General features: G+C 38.2%; 1 protein-coding gene across 1 annotated transcript in view; it reads right to left on the reverse strand.

The window, feature by feature from the left end:
* Positions 1-21,111, reverse strand: part of LOC122813215 (4-trimethylaminobutyraldehyde dehydrogenase-like) — a 306,910-nt gene that overhangs the window by 259,827 nt on the left and 25,972 nt on the right. Inside the window, exon 2 of the mRNA XM_044085401.1 lies at positions 13,777-13,968. Coding sequence (XP_043941336.1) covers positions 13,777-13,939 — 163 coding nt within the window. The 5' untranslated portion in view covers positions 13,940-13,968. The remainder of the gene's footprint in view (positions 1-13,776; positions 13,969-21,111) is intronic.

Consider the following 21,111-nt stretch of genomic DNA (forward strand, 5'->3'; position numbering starts at 1 on the left):
CTAAACAGAAGGGGAAAAATTAAGGCAAACTCTGAAAACAGAACGATTAAAGGTATTTTACACAAGTGTAAAAAGGGCTGCTATGAATAAAACAAGATGCACGTGGCTGCTGCAATATTCAGACAAACATGGGGAATCACATATCTTCTGTCTCTGCTTATATGTGTGTTCAAATGTACAACTGTAAGTGATAATGGAATAAAGGTTCTCTGAAAACTGAGTATTTACCTGCAACAACAAGATCTTTCAAAATCAAGAAACATAAAATGGAAACGGAACACAACTTCAAGTTCTAGCAACTCCCAGAATTAATGATGGCCCGGAGGGACAGGTTCCATGCTCAGTATAAGTGATGTAGGAAAAATCAGCATACAGGTTCTGCAGAGATAGTCACTGAAGAGGACAGAGTGGACCCTGACTTACTCTCCTTCCTTCACAGAGGGCTAGAGGACCAGTCACCACATGACTATCCTTGGTTGAAATTATAGGGTAGTAATTTTTAAGCCTGGTAATCATTCCAGCTGATAGGCCTTTCCAATACAACTTTAATCACAGAAGTACATGCATAGGTAGTGAGGTGACAAACTATGCAGCAGACTGTGAGGAAGGAGCACGTACACAGAATTAAAGCCCCATGTCTCACATAAGATCAAATCTGCCTCACCACCTTTCACTCCTACATACAAAATGGTTTATTAGAGTCCAGACATCAGCAAAGACCACAAAACAATATATGTATCCTGAAATGAAGTAACCAAGAAGAATCCGGACAGGCTGAAGTAAAGTAGCTGTTTATTGTGTTCCAAATCACACCAAAAACTTTAAAAACTTTAAAAAGACAAGAAATCCAAGTGTAGTAAGTGCTTTAGTTTGGCTATGCCAAACTTCCTCTGACAAAAGAGCCATCATTTCCTGACGTTTAAATAGATACAAGGTGGCTCGTTACATTGTTACATCAATCAGTTCCCCCCCAATACACAATAACCCCCTAGATAAAAATATTAATTTATAATAAATAAATGGAAATAGAATGAAATAAAATATATAGCAGAACATTTTTACATTCTATTTATGACAACTTATTCATTTTAGTAAAAATCTATTCTAAACAAATATACATTCTATTAAATAGATAGATTGGACAATTTGGTGAAAAATGATCCTGCTTTCACTAATAATGATTTTGATTATGGAAGAATTTTAAAATCTATCGATGAAAAAATAAAATCAATAAAAGATAGAAAATGAAAAAAGCTTGCAAGGGACGAAACTGCTTACACCACTGATTCAGCTTATCCCCTACCCCCAATTTCACAACTATGGCGTTCTAAACTATCCAATATTATAGTTGGGAACGATATTCATTTCATCCAAGACAATAGCTTTGAAGGTATTGAAACCGAGGATTACCATTTTTAGAAGCAAGTGCGTTCCCACCTCTCAGACGGTCAGAAAAGCTGCAACAATGACAACAACAAGGCCCATATCCCAACCAAATGAATGGATGGGAAATGATGGGCCAACAACATATGAGAGGTGCTTACCAAAACAGGAGGAGGAACAACAACAGGGGACCGTGGAGAGGCCACAAATAGGAGCAACAGAGGATTCATCAAACCTTAGGGTCTTAACTAATAAAATGAATGACTTTAGGGTATACAATTTTTCTCAATTTGAGTTTGATGATTCCATTTGTGACTTATTGTTGAGAGGTCTAACTTTCATACCAAATTGAAAGATGAACTTGGTTGATTCAATTATTGATTTAAAGTTATTTGTACGGAAATTTAATTTGGGTTTGTTATTCCAAACATACAAACTCATCATTAATCCCTTTTATATTTCAAGTACTTATAATCCCCCATTACATCCAGCATTGGAGATGTTTGAAAGAACTTGCGAGCTCGATTTACGTGCTCTTGCATCTTCTCAGAAGAACATTAAAAAGTACAATTTAAGCAGCTCTGAGAACAATAATTTAAATATTAACCACCAATAGATGTACACAAACCAAAGGAAAGAAAACAAACAGCCTCGGCTCCTGAAAAGGACTTTAAGCACCACGTTTTAGTGTATTGTTACTTATTCCATTCAGCAGCAGGAGTACATCTATACTGTAACAAGCGCACGTTAAGCTCATCAATCAATAACGTAAATAATCCTGGAATCCAGAGCGGTAAATGCACAGTAACCTTTTAATGAAATCACAGAACGAAATCCACGTAACTGTTAATAAATCACAAAAACAAAATCCACGAAGCAGCGTCGTCGGGTAATACCCGAACTTCTTCAGACAAATTACCTTAGCTCCTCTTACACTTAAATAGTCCCCTCTTCATTCCTGTCCTATCAGGAACAAGTAATAGATAACTCTTAAACTACGTAAAAAAAACATCAATTTCCATGTGTGGCAAAGTTCTATTATAACACAATGTAAAAAGTAATGTAAAAGTTAATATACATAGTATTATTTAAAGTATTATAAATGCGTTTTTTCCAAAACTGTCGTGTTTGTATAGTCCGCTGGGCTAGACCTTTATTAAAATAATCAAGTCAGTAAACAAACTCTTCTTATAGTAATCATCTGATGTCACTTGTGCTATATACACAAAAGTTGACAAACCTTTATAAAAAATAATAATAAAAATGATAATAATAATAATAATGATAGTAGTGTATTAGTGTTGTTAATGTTTTACAAGGGTCTAAGTAAAACCTACTTAATGGTGTAAAGTTAGGGACTAAGCTATTTGTGTTAGTCTATAAAATGTCAACAATTCCCCCCAATGTAATAATGAAATTTTTCCTAAGACCATTTTAAAATTATTACCTAATTAAAACCATTTTGTTTGGTACTCACCTAAAATGACAATATATTAACCCATATAAAAAATATATGGTGTTTATATATATATTGTTTTAACCTCGTAAAGTATTTAATTGTAACAATGTTTGTGTATGTATAGTATATGTCTACATATTGTGTGTAAAAAATGGGTAATTGAAAAATATGTATAAATAAAAATACCTCCATGCTAGTACAAAATGTATGTGTTAGCTTGAAGGTATATAAATTTTAAATACCAAAAAAGTTTTATTATATACAAGAAAAACCAAAGTATGTATGTATGTGTTTATAAAACCATTTTATAAAAACTATGTACTATATTTAATTCTATTCTAAAAATCAATAATGTTCAGTCCCCTTTTACAATGTAACCATGTTATCTGTATAAACTTTTTAATTTTAAAATACATGCTATAGTGCAAGCTTCTGTGTGAGCATTAAGTCTAAGTTGCCAATTCAGTTCACTCCTTTCTAATAATAGTTTAACTAAACTGTCGACTCCCCATTTGTTTTCTATGCTCTGCCTAATTAGTGATATAACCCTAAATTTAAAGTGGTGTCCTTCTTTTTGTTCACAATGGTTTGCTAATGCATTGTTGGTATTTTTATTACTAATGGCATATATGTGTTCGTAGATCCGATCTTTCAGTCTACGGTCTGTCTTACCTACGTAAAATGCTTGGCAGACTTGGCATTCAGCAATATAAACTACACTTCTTGTGTTACAATTGTAAGTATAATGTGTGAAAAAAGTCTCACCTCTAATCTTAAATTTGTTACTACATATAATATATTTACATTGATTACAGTGTCCGCACTTGCAAGTACCCCCTTCCTTTTCCTTCCTCAGTCTATCCTGACCTTTTTCAAGAATTTGTTTCAAATTTTGTCCTCTTCTGAAACTAATACACGGGTACTCACCTATGTGGTCAAAAATTTCCTTGTTTAGGGACAAATAAAACCAACATTTTCTAACCACTTTTTGTATATCTTTAGCTACTGGGGTATATGTAAAAGTAAAAGACATTAGGTACTTGTTCTTAATGTTATTTTCTTGTGAAATTATTTCCACCTTTGTATTGTCTTCTCCCCCCCTGTTTCCTTGTTAAGTTAACCCTATCGTCCATTCCAGTATTTTCTCCAAGTGGAGGCCTAAAATTGGTTTGTATGTACCTTTTGCTCTTTTCATAGTAACCTCCTCAAAAATCTCTTCCAAAAATCTAACCGGATAACCCCTGTGCAAAAACATATCAAACAAAAGTTTGATTTCCTTTTCAAACTCCTCCTCGGTGGTTACCATCCTAGCCGCTCTCACTAGTTGGCCCATAACCACCGATTTTTTCTGATGTATAGGGTGTTCACTAGTGAAATGTAAGAGGGAGTTTGAAAAAGTACTCTTTCTATAAATCTTAGCAGTGTAAGTCTTGTTGGTCTCATCTTTCTCAAGGTCAATGTCTAAAAAGTTAATCCTCTTGTCTTGGTAGTTTTGAGTAAATTTCAAAAAAGGGGTTGTCTGGTTGAAGAAGTCTACTAGTTCTTCGGCCACTTGTTGGTCACCTTTTAACATCATAAAGATGTCGTCTAAAAATCTCTTGTAGACTTTAACTACCTTAAAGTGTGGACTATTGAAGATGAACTTGGTCTCCCAATGTGCCATAACCAAATTGGCAAAACTTGCGCCAACTGGTGTCCCCATAGCTACCCCAATTTTTTGTAAATACAATTTGTTGTTGAATCTGAGGTAGTTGTTTTGTAGAATAATGTCTAACAATTGTTCGACCAGTAGAATCTCGTTGTCTAAAGCCCCTTTAGATCTCATGTGTTCTACCACCCATTCTACTCCTGTGTTGTGAGGTATACTGGAGTAAAGGTCACAGACGTCAACTGTAAGGAAGTTATGGTCTTCCTCAAAGTGTACTGTATTAAGTTCCTCCAGAAAGGACCATGAGTCCTTGCAAATTTGACTCTCCCTTTTGACATATTTACTCAAAATTGAGTACATGGGTAGGTAATGGATTGTCTACCATCTACCAGTGCTCTAAATGGGGGATCCCGTGTACTTTTGTGGGTCTTAGGTATACCAAAAAGTTGAGGTATCCTAGGTGTTAGTAAAGACAAATAATGGACCATTTGGCTGTCAATCAACCCGTCTATAAACAGGTCATTTAAAAACATTTTAATCCTGTTGTGTGCCCCATTCATTTCATTAATACTTACCTCCTGGTAAGTGTCTTTCTCTAATAGTAAAGACATTTTCTTGATGTAATGGTCCCTATGCATGACCACTAAGCCCCCTCCCTTATCTGGTTTCATAGATCTAATGGGTAGTTTACAAAATGATGTTAACAGTTGTTTTTCCTTAATTGTAATGTTTCCCTTCTTTGTATGTCTGTTAAAGGTGTGAACTACTTCTCTAAGTTCATTTTCACATAAGTGTTCAAACAACCCGATGGTGGGGTGGGTCGGTGGGTTATAAGTGCTGGTCACTTTAAGTTCGTTGTTACTGTATGATGAATTGCCCAGTAACACAGTCAAGTTTAGTTTACGTATAAATAATTTAAAGTCAATCAAGAGTTCTGCTAAGTTGCATCTGTCAGTAGGAATAAAGGTGAAACCCCTTGCCAGTAGTTCTACCAGTTCTGGCTCAAGGGTAAAGTCAGTGTAATTAAAGATTGTAAAGTCTCCTTCCTTATTGGAAACCAAGTTAAGTGGGGTCAGTTCTAGTTCACGTATTGTATCTCCTTTGTGATTGAAACTGGGGTTCGTGTCCAGTTGCTTACTGTCTTGTAGTTTTTGACTGTTGTTGTTGTTGGTTAAATCCATTTAAGTCATTGCAGTTATTCTGGTCAAAATTACTATTATGTTTACCCATATAAAAAGTATTTGCACTAGCCTCTCATTTCCCCTAAAGGTGGGTCCTGGTCGATAAAGTTAGAACTGTCAGTTCCTTCTAGGTTTATTACAGGGTTCACCACCTGTTTGGTGGTACCGACCTCTTGTCACCTTCCTCGCATTATTTTGATACTGAGACCCCGGGGGGTTTCGATAAGCATAACCGTCCCTGTATGCCTTTAGGTCTCTCTGTAATTTGTCAACCTTCACTGTTCTCAGTTTCTCTAATTGATGAGCTATGGTGACAAAGGACCTGTTATAATCGTATTGATACTGGGGGAATAAACTGTCCATTTTAATAGCCCCTTCAAGTACTCTTGTTTCTTCAGTAACCTCTTGAATCGAAATTTCATAGCGTTTGACCATCACTGTTAGTAGTTCTAACCCCTGTTTGTTAAACAAATCTACAAGCTCCTTATGGAACTGGGAGCCTTCTATCAACCCAGTTGGGTAAATACAGTGTCTTAATCCCTTGGGAACCACTTTCTCCTTGGTGCATTTGTTTAAATAATTAATCTCTAACTGCAATTTTTTAACTTTGAATAATTTAGAATCAAACTGTTTCAGTTTTTCTACCAAAAGCTCTTCGCTTTGGTCATTGTTTGCAGTGTTAATGTTTTCATTATACAGTCTTTCGTCTAAAGTTAGCTCTTTGTTTAGCCAAACAGCAATGTCAAAATTGTGGCTAACCTGTGTATCCCGTGTGTTTGTTGGTTGATACTTCTCCTCCAAAGGTAGAGAACTGTGGGGTCCTCCGTCAGCTTGTTCTGTTTGGCGTCTCTGGTCCCCAAACAGTTGTGTACTTTGGCCAAGCCCCTTCCTCTGTTCTCCGTTAATGTTGTTCGTACTGTTCCTCTTATTTACCCCATGATGGTCGCTGCTGTTGTGTAACCTGGTCCACTTTAGCTGTTAAGTTATCGAGTCGCTGGTTCATCAGTTCTAGCAGCTGTGTGAGGTTACCTTTCTCAGCGTTATCGCTGAGCGTTGAGTCGTCCATATTTCCGGTGCGTCGGTGTTACCAAAAAGCAACTAGTAACCACCAATAGACGTACACAAACCAAAGGAAAGAAAACAAACAGCCTCGGCTCCAGAAAAGGACTTTAAGCACCACGTTTTAGTGTATTGTTACTTATTCCATTCAGCAGCAGGAGTACATCTATACTGTAACAAGCCCACGTTAAGCTCATCAATCAATAACGTAAATAATCCTGGAATCCAAAGCGGTAAATGCACAGTAACCTTTTAATGAAATCACAGAACTGTTAATAAATCACAAAACAAAATCCACGTAACTGTTAACTTCTTCAGACAAATTACCTTAGCTCCTCTTACACTTAAATAGTCCTCTCTTCATTCCTGTCCTATCAGGAACAAGTAATAGATAACTCTTAAACCATCAATTTCCATGTGTGGCAAAGTTCTATTATAACACAATGTAAAAAGTAATGTAAAAGTTAATATACATAGTATTATTTAAAGTATTATAAATGTGTTTTTTCCAAAACTGTCGTGTTTGTATAGTCCGCTGGGCTAGACCTTTATTAAAATAATCAAGTCAGTAAACGAACTCTTCTTATAGTAATCATCTGATGTCACTTGTGCTATATACACAAAAGTTGACAAACCCTTATATAAAATAATAATAAAAATGATAATAATAATAATGATAGTAGTGTATAGCCAACGCACCCCTTCGCCCTTTGCACTTCGGTAATAGTGTTGTTAATAATTTCACAAGAAAATAACATTAAGAACAAGTACCTAATGTCTTTTACTTTTACATATACCCCAGTAGCTAAAGACATACAAAAAGTGGTTAGAAAATGTTGGTTTTATTTGTCCCTAAACAAGGAAATTTTTGACCGCATAGGTGTGTACCCGTGTATTAGTTTCAGAAGAGGACAAAATTTGAAACAAATTCTTGAAAAAGGTCAGGATAGACTGAGGAAGGAAAAGGAAGGGGGTACTCGCAAGTGCGGACACTGTAATCAATGTAAATATATTATATGTAGTAACAAATTTAAGATTAGAGGTGAGACTTTTTTCACACATTATACTTACAATTGTAACACAAGAAGTATAGTTTATATTGCTGAATGCCAAGTCTGCCAAGCATTTTACATAGGTAAGACAGACCGTAGACTGAAAGATCGGATCTATGCCATTAGTAAGAAAAATACCAACAATGCATTAGCAAACCATTGTGAACAAAAAGAAGGACACCACTTTAAATTTAGGGTTATATCACAAATTAGGCAGAGTATAGAAAACAAATGGGGAGTCAATGACAGTTTAGTTAAACTATTATTAGAAAGGAGTGAACTGAATTGGCAACTTAGACTTAATGCTCACACAGAACCGGGTTAGCTTGCAATATAGCATGTATTTTAAAATTAAAAAGTTTATACAGATAACATGGTTACATTGTAAAAGGGGACTGAACATTATTGATTTTTAGAATAGAATTAAATATAGTACATAGTTTTTATAAAATGGTTTTATAAACACATACATACATACTTTGGTTTTTCTTGTATATAATAAAACTTTTTTGGTATTTAAAATTTATATACCTTCAAGCTAACACATACATTTTGTATTAGCATGGAGGTATTTTTATTTATACATATTTTTCAATTACCCATTTTTTACACACAATATGCAGACGTATACTATACATACACAAACATTGTTACAATTAAATACTTTACAAGGTTAAAACAATATATATATAAACACCATATATTTTTTTATATGGGTTAATATATTGTCATTTTAGGTGAGTACCAAGCAAAATGGTTTTAATTAGGTAATAATTTTAAAAAGATCTTAGGAAAAATTTCATTATTACATTGGGGGGAATTGTTGACATTTTATAGACTAACACAAATAGCTTAGTCCCTAACTTTACACCATTAAGTAAGGTTTTACTTAGACCCTTGTACTTCGGTAAAACATTAACAACACTATATACACTACTATTATTATTATTATTATCATTTTTATTATTTTTTATAAGGGTTTGTCAACTTCTGTGTATATAGCACAAGTGACATCAGATGACTACTATAAGAAGAGTTTGTTTACTGACTTCATTATTTTAATAAAGGTCTAGCCCAGCAGACCATACAAACACGACAGTTTTGGAAAAAACACATTTATAATACTTTAAATAATACTATGTATATTAACTTTTACATTACTTTTTACATTGTGTTATAACAGAACTTTGCCACACATGGAAATTGATGTTTTTTTACGTAGTTTAAGAGTTATCTATTACTTGTTCCTGATAGGACAGGAATGAAGAGGGGACTATTTAAGTGTAAGAGGAGCTAGGGTAATTTGTCTGAAGAAGTTAACAGTTACGTGGATTTTGTTTTTGTGATTTATTAAGAGTTACATGGATTTCGTTCTGTGATTTCATTAAAAGGTTACTGTGCATTTACCGCTCTGGATTCCAGGATTATTTACGTTATTGATTGATGAGCCTTGTTACAGTATAGATGTACTCCTGCTGCTGAATGGAATAAGTAACAATACACTAAAACGTGGTGCTTAAAGTCCTTTTCCGGAGCCGAGGCTGTTTGTTTTCTTTCCAATAATTTAAATATGTTTATGGACACTAAGGGTGTTAGACTCATAAAACCTGACAAAGGTGGGGGTATGACCATATTTAATGTTACTGATTACATTTTTAAAATGGAAGATATTTTGAACAGTAACACTTATACAGAGAGTTCTGTTAATGAATTAAATGGAGCCTATAGGCATATTAGGGGCATCATACATGATTTGTTCATCGAAGGTGACATCAGCATTGAAGTATTCAATTTTATGAATGTACTCCATCCCAGGACACCAGCTTTGCTTGGTGTCCCGAAAATTCACAAAGACATGTTTAGACCACCAGTGAGACCAATAGTAGATGCCCAGGGGTCTATAACGTATCCAATTGCTAAATTTTTAGATGGTAAATTGAAGGTACTTTTACAGAGTGAAATACACTTGTGCAGAGATTCTTGGGACTTTTTATCCAGGATGGGGAAAGCAAAGTTTGGAGAACATTACACATTCATTACCATTGATGTAAAAGATTTGTATTCTGTAATACCACACAGACAGTGTATTGAATAGGTAAATTTATATTTACTCAAAAAAGGTCTGTCACAAAACAGTATTAATTTGTATGAACAACTTTTTGAGGTGGTCCTCAAGAATAACTTTATACTGTTTAATGACAATTTGTACCTAAACAAAGAGGGTGTAGCAATGGGGTCTCCTTGTGGAGGCCTCTATGCTAACATTGTAATGTGTGTTTGGGAAGAAAAGTTTATTTTTGGATCTCCATTTTATCAGTGGTGCAATGTTTACTTACATTTTTTAGACATTTTTTTTGTGGAATGGGGAAGAAGAAAAAGTTGATGAATTTTTAAAATACATTAACAAGACAACTTCCTTTCTAAAATTTACAGCTGTAAAAAACACCAATAATATTTCTTATTTGGATGTTTTTTTGAAAAAGGATTTAGACAACCACACTTACTTATCTGAAATTTTTCTTAAACAAACATATAGTAATAATTTTTTACATTTTGATAGCAATCACCACTATACTCAAAAGAGGGCTGTTCTAAAGGGATAATTTGTTAGAGCAGCTAGGATGGTTAGTAAATGGGACAATTTTGTTTCAGAATGTAATTTATTAAAGAATATGTTCACACAAAGAGGTCATCCCAACACGATGATAGACAATATAATGAATGAAGTAATGATGAAGCATGATAGTGGACATTTTACACCTTTATTAGGTTTACACATATTGAACTAATTGATTCTTCAATCAATACTGATACACATGATGCCACATGTAACCTTTCAAGTGATCTTGATAAGAATAAACCTAATGAAAATTATTGTATATGTAATAATAATAAAAATGATTGTAGTAACATGAATAAATTCATTACGAGTTTTATAACAACTTTTAATACTGATAGTTATACTATACGAAATATTCTTGTTAAGAAATGGAGTCTATTGACTAGTGACCCTTCCTTACATAACAAATTTGATTATAATCTGACCATAGTTTACAAAAAAGGATGTAATTTAAAAAAGTGTTTTGAAACTTCAAGAAACACGAGGCGTGGTATTATGCACAAGGGTGGCAAGTGTAAGTACTGCAGGTATGTGTTAGAAACTAGTTTTGTATCTATAAATGGGTTTGGCATTAGAGTTTTGGGGAAATTAAATTATAATACTGACAAAATAGTCTATTGTGCAATATGTTCAACTTGTTCTAATTTTTATGTCGGGAAAACTGAGCGTAAATTAAAAGACTGGATGGGTGAACATATTAGAGATATTCGCGATAAAACCGAAACAAATGCCTTAGCCAAACATGTAAACATACATCCTTCACATTCATTTAAATTTGTAATTTTGGACACTTTAAAACCAGACAAGAGGGGGGAGCATGGTAAGCCTTTTTGGAAAAAAATGGAATTACAATGGTAGATGAGATTGAATGCACATAGCTGGCCAGAATTAAATGGTGTACTTTCTGTTGCAAGTATCCTTAGACCAAAGTCTCTTGACTGATATTATTTATAGGAGCATTCGGAAAAATTTAATTGATGTTCACTATTACCATTGGTGGTGCAGAGGTAGCGTTGTTGTATTACAGCAAGAGGTTCTCCCATTCGATTCTCGGCTGGAGTGCGGGGAGTGCCTTATGTGTGGAGTCTGCATGTCCTCCCCGCGGGACGAGTGACGTTCCAAAAGACATGAGTGAATGGGCGTGCCTTAGTTAAAGGTTGGGCGTTGAGCTGGCAACTCGGCACCGTGAAAATCTACTGCCAATCATTAGTGGACCGGAGTTCTGCTGTGGCGAACCCGAACCGGGAAAAGCCGAAAGACAAACAACATTACCATTTACACAATGTTAGATTTATACCTACACATTTTTACACGGGATATGAATTATTAAGCCTGAGGTATTGCACATTTTTTATGAATACTATTTAATAGAATGTATATTTGTTTAGAATAGATTTTTACTAAAATGAATAAGTTGTCATAAATAGAATGTAAAAATGTTCTGCTATGTATTTTATTTAATTCTATTTCCATTTATTTATTATAATTGATTATTTTTATCTAGGGGTTTATTGTGTATTGGGGGGAACTGATTGATGTAACAAAGTAACAAGCTGCCTTGTATCTATTTAAACGGCAGGAAATGATGGCTCTTTTGTCAGAGGGTGTTTGGCATAGCCAAACGAAAGCACTTACTACTCTTGGATTTCTTGTCTTTTTAAAGTTTTTGGTGTGATTTGGAACACAATAAACAGCTATTTTACTTCAGCCTGTCCGGATTCTTCTTGGTTACTTGGTTTACAGTGCTCTTATTGCCTTGGTATCCTGAAATGAACATGAAATGCCCTCTCAACAACACTAAAATGATACCATATACAGGACTGATCTATCTTACACCATCATATCATAAAACTAAGTGCACTGATAACAAAACATATTTATATTAGTCAAGAAGTGTGGTAAGAATTCAATTCTGCAAGTTTCTGTCAGGAGTAATAGTGAACATCACAGGGACTCCCCATGCTTTGGAACAAAATTCCTAACTACATTAGGCAGAGCCCCTCACTAACACTCTTCAAGAGAAGCCTCGACGAGTGGATGGGTAACAGAAGGTACGCCCCTGGGATCACTTCATTGGCTCTGCTTGACAGAGGCTCAGTTAATTAATCAATGGGGCGGCGAAAGCCGACACACTCTGGATAAGCTTATAAATGATCTCGGGTAGATAGCCTAGTACCTACCTATGAACCTGTGAACCTATGAGTGCAGTCATACATCCAACAATGTGTTTTTGTGCTGCAGAACACAAACAATGAAGTGCTCTCATGCTTGAGTAGTATAACAGCATAGAATTAAAGCAAAAAAATGAACAGAAAATGTAAATTTTATTTTATTTATAATAAGAGTTTCTAATAAGGATTTTCATCTGCATTTCTAGATTTTTTCAGACCATTTCTTCCAAACTGTGTCACAAAACCTTACCCTGTGTATTTACCAACATAATAAAAGAAGTCAACTGTAAAATAAATTTTAACATAGTCATGGACTTAAAACCGTGCACAAAGAATAACTACATAGGACATCACAGAAAATCTTGGATGATATATACTACTGGAATAAAGATGGACTGCAAACTGATATAATAAAAGGAGCAACTATAAATCACATCTGAACAGACCAATGGAATTAAGATTCAATGTGCAAACAGAAAACCCTCTTGGTGGTCAGCAAAGAGCTCGGATGCTATAACCTAAGGGAAGAACAATGGGCCAATGGGCTCTAAGCACCGCCTTTGGGTAGCCTATCAAACATGTCATTACAGGCTAGGGTACAAGGGTGTCAACCTATTGGGATAAGCAAAAGTTAACCAGTGGGATTGCTAATTCAGAAACCAAGCCAACCAAAGAAACACAAGCTGGGTTAACTAATCACTGAAGAATGGATATATGGAGAGGCAGTGGGCAAATTACTCAACAATATCTGGAGGAGAAATTATATCCACCAATCTGGAAGCAATTAACTGGTCCAACTTGCTACTTTGGGACTTTTGCATACCCAGCAGGCAAAGGGTATCCACTGGCACCCTCCTGGTTTGGAAGGAGGTCAAAGAGTTGTGTGCTCTGGAAACACTGGAAAGACTTGAACAGGGGGAAGCTGGCTGCAATAGCATATAGTTGCCAGCCAAGTCAAAACCAGTGGAATTGGTTAGTGATCTATGGTAGCCAGCAATTCAAAGTTAGGAAGCTGGGGGGAATAAATGTCCCTGAGGAAGGGAGCACTAAGCCTCTTTGGGGAGGTGGAATGATGCTACTCACGGTTGTTCACTGTAACATCTGTGAGCATCACACCATTTCTGCAGATTTACCACCTACAAATATTACTGATTAAAAAGACAATAAAACAACCCATGCAACAATCAGGAACAGCATACTCACCAGTAGCAGGCTCATACACATCTACACATTCCCCTGCATCTCCTACAGGTTCTACCCTTTTCCCTCCACGGTAGTTTAGTGGTCCGCTGATCGTCAAAGTGCCTGTAGAGGCAGCTTTGATGGTTGCAGGTGAGATCAGAAGATTTTCAGAACCAGCTGGCATCTTGTTTCAGTGATGGGAATAGAATCTGTCTGTAAAAACAAAAGGGGACTACAGGTTAGATAAGACACACTATGTATAGCATGATTCTACTTCCCAGAAACAGCTATGGTAAGAGGCGCATCAGTAGACCAATGCTATCAGCACAAAGCTTGAATTACATTATTTGAACAAACTGAGTTTTCAGTTATTTAGACAGCTACTCTTGGAGATGCAAACCTTTGCTACGTACAACATGCATCTGTTCAGTTGCCCAAAGCCAGCCAGTCTGAATAACTGACTTCCTGAATTCAGTACACAGAACTTGCAGTTAACTGAATGCCAACAATACCCCTTCAAATTGGGTAACCCTAAACCACCTTGTTCTGTGGGGAAAATCAGCTTAAGCTACTTAACTCTTGACCTTGTTTCAAGCCAAATAAATCCCATCAGCTCCCTATTATCATTCACAATATTTCCTTTGGGTGATAAAAAAATATGCCTGACCTGTATGTAACACCAAGGTGGCTAAAAACACCGTTGCTTCCTCTTCTTCACAGATTCATAGACAGTTACTACACTAACGACCCGGGGAGGGGGACCTTTCTAAGCCTAGCCAAGTTTTCCCGAAAGAATAATGATGTCCTGTATCCAAACAGGACACTGAGGGCCAAGCTTTTATAAGCTACCTCCTATCCATAAGGGACATGAATGCTAGGCTGTGTGTAAATTTCCTGTTCCCCGTCCACTTGTCTAGGTTGTGCTTAAACTGGCTAATAGATTAACTCAACTTCACATGGATGGGAAGACTGTTCCATAGGAGGGGTAATCTCTAGGACACATTTCCGTCTCTCTTGCATGTTCTGTTTAAGTCACAGACAAAATTCAGGTCCCTAGACCTTGTATTTCCGGTATTCTTTGACTTATGAATATGTAGGAAATGCGTTAAGTGTGGGGTTTGTGGATGCCTTGTAAGCCAGTCACAGATCACCCCTCAGCAATCTATAAGAGACTGAGTAGAGAGAAAGGGCTTTAAGGCGCTCTGCATAAAGGATGTTTGTTACACCTTGTATTATTTTTGTAAGCAACCTTTGAGGTCGCTCTAGTTGCTGCATATGTCTGGTTAGGTACATACCAAAGGGAGCACTGTACTCTTTGACTAATCTGATATGGGTCGAGTACAGTGGGATAATAACCACTTTGGACCTAGATGCCATGCTCTTACTTATAAGTTGCACAACATAAAATAATTTGTATCTTACTAACACTAATAGAGAGCTTCCAGTTTCTCAGTTTTGCATTATCTTCTGTTTAGTTTCTTCCCACATATTCATAACTGCCATAACAGAATCCTTTTTTAATCTATAACACCTAAATACTTCATTTTATCATGTCCCCATATATATGGATATTGCTGAACCACTTCATGCATGGGTACAGTTTATCAATACAGGCTTTGTTTTTATCATTATTTATTTTATAGTCCAAAAAGACTTAATACTGCCTGAACATGTTGCACAACACCAAAATGTACGTTTATGAATTTATCATGTACAAAGTAATATCATCTGCAAATAAGATTAACTTCTCCTCTTGAGTAACATTCCAGTTACATCCTCAAACTTAAGAATCCCATTTTTGCTGACAGCTATAAATATGAAGCAAATAACAGCTGAGAAAGAGGACACACCTACCTGGTTCCTCTGTTCCACCCCAGCCTGTCAAAGAGGAGCCCACCTACTGAATGTTTTCCCAGAATTAACACCCAGCAACAATAATGGTGTTTACTTACACTCTATTTCTTTCTGGATCTTCTTTGTTAATGTTGTCGAATGCTAGCCTCCGCTCTGCAGAACCACAATGATACATACTTATCAATTTTTGTACTGACTTTGCCATCTTCTTAGCTAATACAGACATAAACAGTTTATAATCATGGTTTAATATTGAAATGGGTCTATATGAAGCTGGGTCTAAGAGGCCTTCACCCTCGTTCTGTAATACAGTTACCACAGCTTTCTTTCAAGATGCTCACACTCTCCTCTTAAAACACTGTGGGCCAGATTTTAAAAGACTTGCTGTAAGTGACCACTTATACTGACAGCAGGTATTTTTGAATCTGGCTCCTGATGTAAGCCTGTTTATAGATAGGTCTTACGCTGAACTAAATCAGTTATACTGAGTGCAAGTCTTTTGGAATCAGAGCGACTGTTTTGGAATCTGGCCCAGTTAAACAAAACATCTGATGTTGTAAATCTTCATTCATTCCTTACTGATATGACTTCGGTTCAGTCCTTGGAACCAACATGGCTGGTACCAAGCTTGCGCCAGCCAAAAACTCTCAGCAAAGTCCTACCCAATGCCCCTTTCATAGTCTCTCCAGATCTCGTTTGCCACGTTCCTCGTCAGATGCACCAAGCCTTTCTCTCAAGCTAAGTGTAGCTTTTTTTGTGGTTCTTTGTCGTTTTATCACCTAATTACCTTCCCTTAGTCAGTTTTTTCTTCTAATGTTATCTCTTGCTCCTAAACCTTATATTTCCTGACTAAACCCTACCCACTACCTTGGTAGTTCTTTCGTACCATCTTTGGTACCACTCCTTCTTCCCTACCTTGGTAGGCCTTTCTTTTTTACCTTTTGGTATTTCTTAGTACTATTGCTGGTACTCCTTCCTATCTGTTAAAAAAAAAAGAAATACGTTATCCCTCCTTACTATAACTTTTTGCTGTTGTTTTGGTAGCTATATTTTTGTTGTTGGATTATAGTACTAGTGTGTTGTTTGTCGTAATGTCGGATAAGGCTAAGCTTTGGTTCAAGCAGTGTGATAAGTGCGGCGTAAGATGCCCAACTCAGATGGTCACACCCGGTGTGTTTATTGTTTGGGCATTGACCACATTAATGTAGCTTGTGATATTTATGTTCATAGGTTCATAGGTAGGTACTAGGCTATCTGCACGAGGGCATTTATAAGCCTAGCCAGAGTGTGTCAGCTTTCGCAGCCCCATTTATTAATTAACTGAGCCTCTGTCAAGAAGAGCCAATGAAGTGATCCCAGGGGTGTATTTTCTGTTACCTACCCACTCGTCAAGGTTTCTCTTGAAGAGTGTTAGTGAGGGGCTCTGCCTAATGTAGTTAGGAATTTTGTTCCAAAGCATGGGGAGTTTCTGTGACAGGAATCTATCCCTCCAGCATGTTTTATTTATTGCTGTGGCGAGGTTTAGCTCACTAGATTGAGTGGCTTGCAGTGACTTGGATTTCTTTAGGTGGAGCATGTCCATCAATTCTGAGTTGGACATGGCTTTGTAAGTCAAGCAGAGATCATCTCTGAGTAAGCGATATGCCACTGAGTACAGCTAGAGTTTTTCCAGTTGGGCTGCACAGGACATATGTTTGAGGCCAGTAATCCTCTTGGTGAGGTACTTTTGTGGTCTTTCCAGCTGTTGGAAGTGTCTTGTGAGGTACATCCCAAATGGGGCATTGTACTCTATGATGGGTCTGATGAGTGACGAGTAGAGGGGCACTATAACCTCTTTATTTCTAGATGCGAACCCTTTAATAATTAGATGGGTGACATAGAAGGATTTCCTAACTACGTTGGCAATATGATTGTCAAAGGAGAGATTACTATCTACCTGGGTCCCCATTCTCTTATTACCTCTTCTGTATTAAGGGGGCTGCCACCTATGTGGTAATTCATGGGTGTTTTGTTTTTCCCATACGGGATGACTATGCATTTCTTGGCATTTGGCTTGAGACCATGACTTTGACACCAGGTGTCCATCTCAGTAAGGCCCTTTTGGAGAATGTCCGTGTCAGCCGGAGAGTCAATTATGGCTCCCAGTTTGCAGTCATCGATGAACTTGGTTAGCTATAGTTCTCCTGTGTTTGCCTGTACTTCTGAAAAGTATATGCCGAACAGTAGGGGTCCCAGGACCGAGCCTTGTGGGACACCACTTGTGACTGGTTTAGAGTCGGACCTGGAGCCCGCTATTCTTACCGTGTGAGTTCTGTCTGTAAGCCAATTGGCAACCCATCTCGTGACATAGGGGTTTATGTTCAGGCTGGTGAGTTTTTCTATAATTCCCGAGTGGGGAATGGTGTCAAAAACCTTGGCGAGGTCAAGGTAGGCTGTCTGAGCCACCTTCCTCTCATCTATGGCCTTGGTGACTGTCTCAAAGAAGTCAACCAGATTTAGTAGGCATGATCTGCCCTTAACAAAGCCGAACTGGGTCAGGTCAAGTGTTTGGAGGTTCCCAATGTCTTTGTTAATGAGTTCCATGATGATGTGCTCCATAGCCTTGCAGACCAGGCTAATCAGGCTTATGAGGCGATAGTTACCAGGGTCAGTTGTGGCCCCTTCTTTGTGGAGAGGAATAACCGCTGCTGTGCGACATTCTATGGGCACGTAGCCTGTGGAGAGGCTGAGGTTGAACAGTGTGTTTAGGTGGTGAGTTAGTTTGTTCTGTAGTAAGTGCAAGATGCAGCCTGGGACACCATCTGGCCCCACTGACGCTGTGCTTTTGGCTTTTGAAAGGGCTGTTTTCACCAGTGCGTCTGTGATTTCCAGGACACTACATTTTTCCAGTATTGTTGTGGGCCCTTTTGGGGGTGAGAGGAGTGGTGAAGTTTGCACTGAATCTATCTGCAAAATGTTGGCAATATCAGTAGGTTCAGTATATTTTGTGCTATTTTGCACTAGCTCAGAGCATATCTGCGAGTTGGCACTTAGATTCTTGACATAGCTAAAGAAGGCTTTGTGGTTATCTTTCGAATCCTTGGCTATTTTTCTTTCGAAGTTAGCCTTGGATTATTTTATGAGGGACCTTAGTTTCTTACTGATACTGATCAGGGATGTCTTTCCTTCTTGGGATTTGCTTTTTTTCTGAACTAGTTTCCTCTTTCTATTGTATAGCCTGTTTATGGCAGGGGTCCACCAGACTGCTTTCCTTCTCTTAGGGGAGTGAATCTTGGTTTTGCCAGGGATGGCACGATCCATGCATCCTTGTAGGTGCTCATAGAGCGCATTTGTAAAGGTTCCTGCATCTTGGACAAATTTGTTCTAGCTTCAGCAACCCGCTATAATGACACCTGGGATTCAAAGATTGAGCACCTATGACCCTTTTTTGGACAACAATTCATTCCATTTACTAGAGACCCAGAATCTCCATTGGCAGCTTCCTCAGATCCCTCCTGGCAGCTAACAGTCCTCTTCTTTCTTCTTTGGAGGGGGCTCCTCGGGGTGTGTGTGGGGTGTGACCCTGGTTGTCTCCTTCTTGGCTCCCCTCCCCACCTCCCATCCGGCGGGAGCGGGCCTGCTTGGTGATGAGGGGGTCCTAGCTTAGCTGGGCCAGGGTTACCCACACCTGGCACGAACCAGAACCCTCAGCATGCAGCTGTCCCAACCTCCTACTCTGGGGATCTGAGCATGTGCCACGCAGACCTACTCCCCTGAAGAAACCCTTTCTCCGCCTCTCTCCCTCAGAAGACCCCACTGGGGAGGGACCCCGGAAGAAACTTTGCAAGAGGGAAGCACCTTGATTCCTGAGAGGAATCCATCACAGAGAGATCCTCAAGCAGAACCTGCAGAGATAGTTCCACTTCATCCCCGAACAGGGGAGTCTTGGGCCTTGGACAGACTGGGAAGATTCACTCCTCCAAAGAGACCTAATCAGAAATGTCTGACTCTTTGGCGGATGATGGCATGCTTGGATGATGCATCGTGGGACAAGTGGACCATTTCAAATCTTCCTTTTGTCATTTGTCTGCTGTGGGCATACATTTTCCACCCCGTCAGATGTGTGAGAATAATATCCAGAGGCTATCATATCCCATTTGAATCCTCGACATTCCACCCGGTCAGAGGGAGGCTGGAGCCTTAGAAATCGAAAAACTGCTAAGAGAAAGAGTCATCCAACCAGTCCCACCAGACCAAATAGGATCCGTGTTTTACTCGAGGTTCTTTTTAATGCCAAAAAAGACAGGGGACTGGAGACCAATCCTGGATCTCAGCCTACTAAACAATTCATCAAACCTCAAAAATTCCAGATGATCATGGTGCAGTCCATTCTCCCCTTTCTGGGGAAAGACAACTGGATGTGCTCTATGGACCTCCAGGATGCGTATTACCACATAAAGATGGACAAATGCTCCAGAGATTTCTTCGCTTCTGGCTGGGAGCCAATCACTGCCAGTTCATGGTACTTCCCTTTGGTCTCTCGACAGCCCCAGAGTATTTACCAAATGTATGGCAGTCATAGTAGCTCATCTTCGACTACAAGGATTCCAGGTGTTTCCATATCTGGACAATTGGCTCCTCACCGCCATGACCAGGAATCTTCTCCTTCTCAAGCTCTCTTACACTCAAGACCTTGCTCTTCGTCTGGGTATCATGATTAATATGGAAAAGTCAAACATGTCTCCAACAAGAACACTGGAATTCATTGGAACGATCTAAGACATAATGTCCTGTCAAGCTTCCCTTCCTCCTCACAGGCATTATAAAATAAGAAATCAGATTCAAGTTCTCCTCCCACAGATCTTTGTATTGTACCAGCACGCCTGGTACTACAGCTATTAGGCTCTGTGGCAGCAACCATTATCTTAGTACCCTTGGTGAGATTGCACATGAGACTACTACAGTGGCTCCTCTCATCACAATGGCCACTCTAAACCCAACCACTCGACCACATGATACATTTTACAAGCCTTTGCAAACAAGAAATGCAATGGTGGATGAAGTTAGAAACAAGTCTTTGGTGTCGACCATTCTGTCTTCCCCAGCCCAAGGCCACGGTGACCACGGATACTTCCCTGTTAGGGTGGTGGGTGGGGCTTTTCTAGGGAAGGATGGTCCAAGGCACCTGGTCCCCCATAGAGGCCAATTTGCACATAAATATCCTGGAATTAAGGGCAGTTCTCTTAGCATTGCAAGCGTTCTATCCATCCCTTCCTTCTGGGACTACTGCAATACAATCGGACAGCATGTCTGTCGTCTGGTACATCAGCAAACAAGGAGGAACTTGATCTTACCCTCTATGTCAGGAAGCCATGAGAATATGGCATTGGTCGATGGCTTCTAACTGCTTTCTCGTAGCAACACACATTCCCAGGAGCTCCAATCTTATTGCAGACAATATGAGCAGTAACATTTTGATGCCACATGAGTGGTCCCTCAGTCCGGTAATACAGGCTCAAATCT

Source organism: Protopterus annectens, chromosome 10.part0 (assembly GCF_019279795.1).
Source record: "Protopterus annectens isolate FY-2018-M chromosome 10.part0, PAN1.0, whole genome shotgun sequence".
NCBI classification, from domain to species: Eukaryota; Metazoa; Chordata; order Ceratodontiformes; family Protopteridae; genus Protopterus; species Protopterus annectens.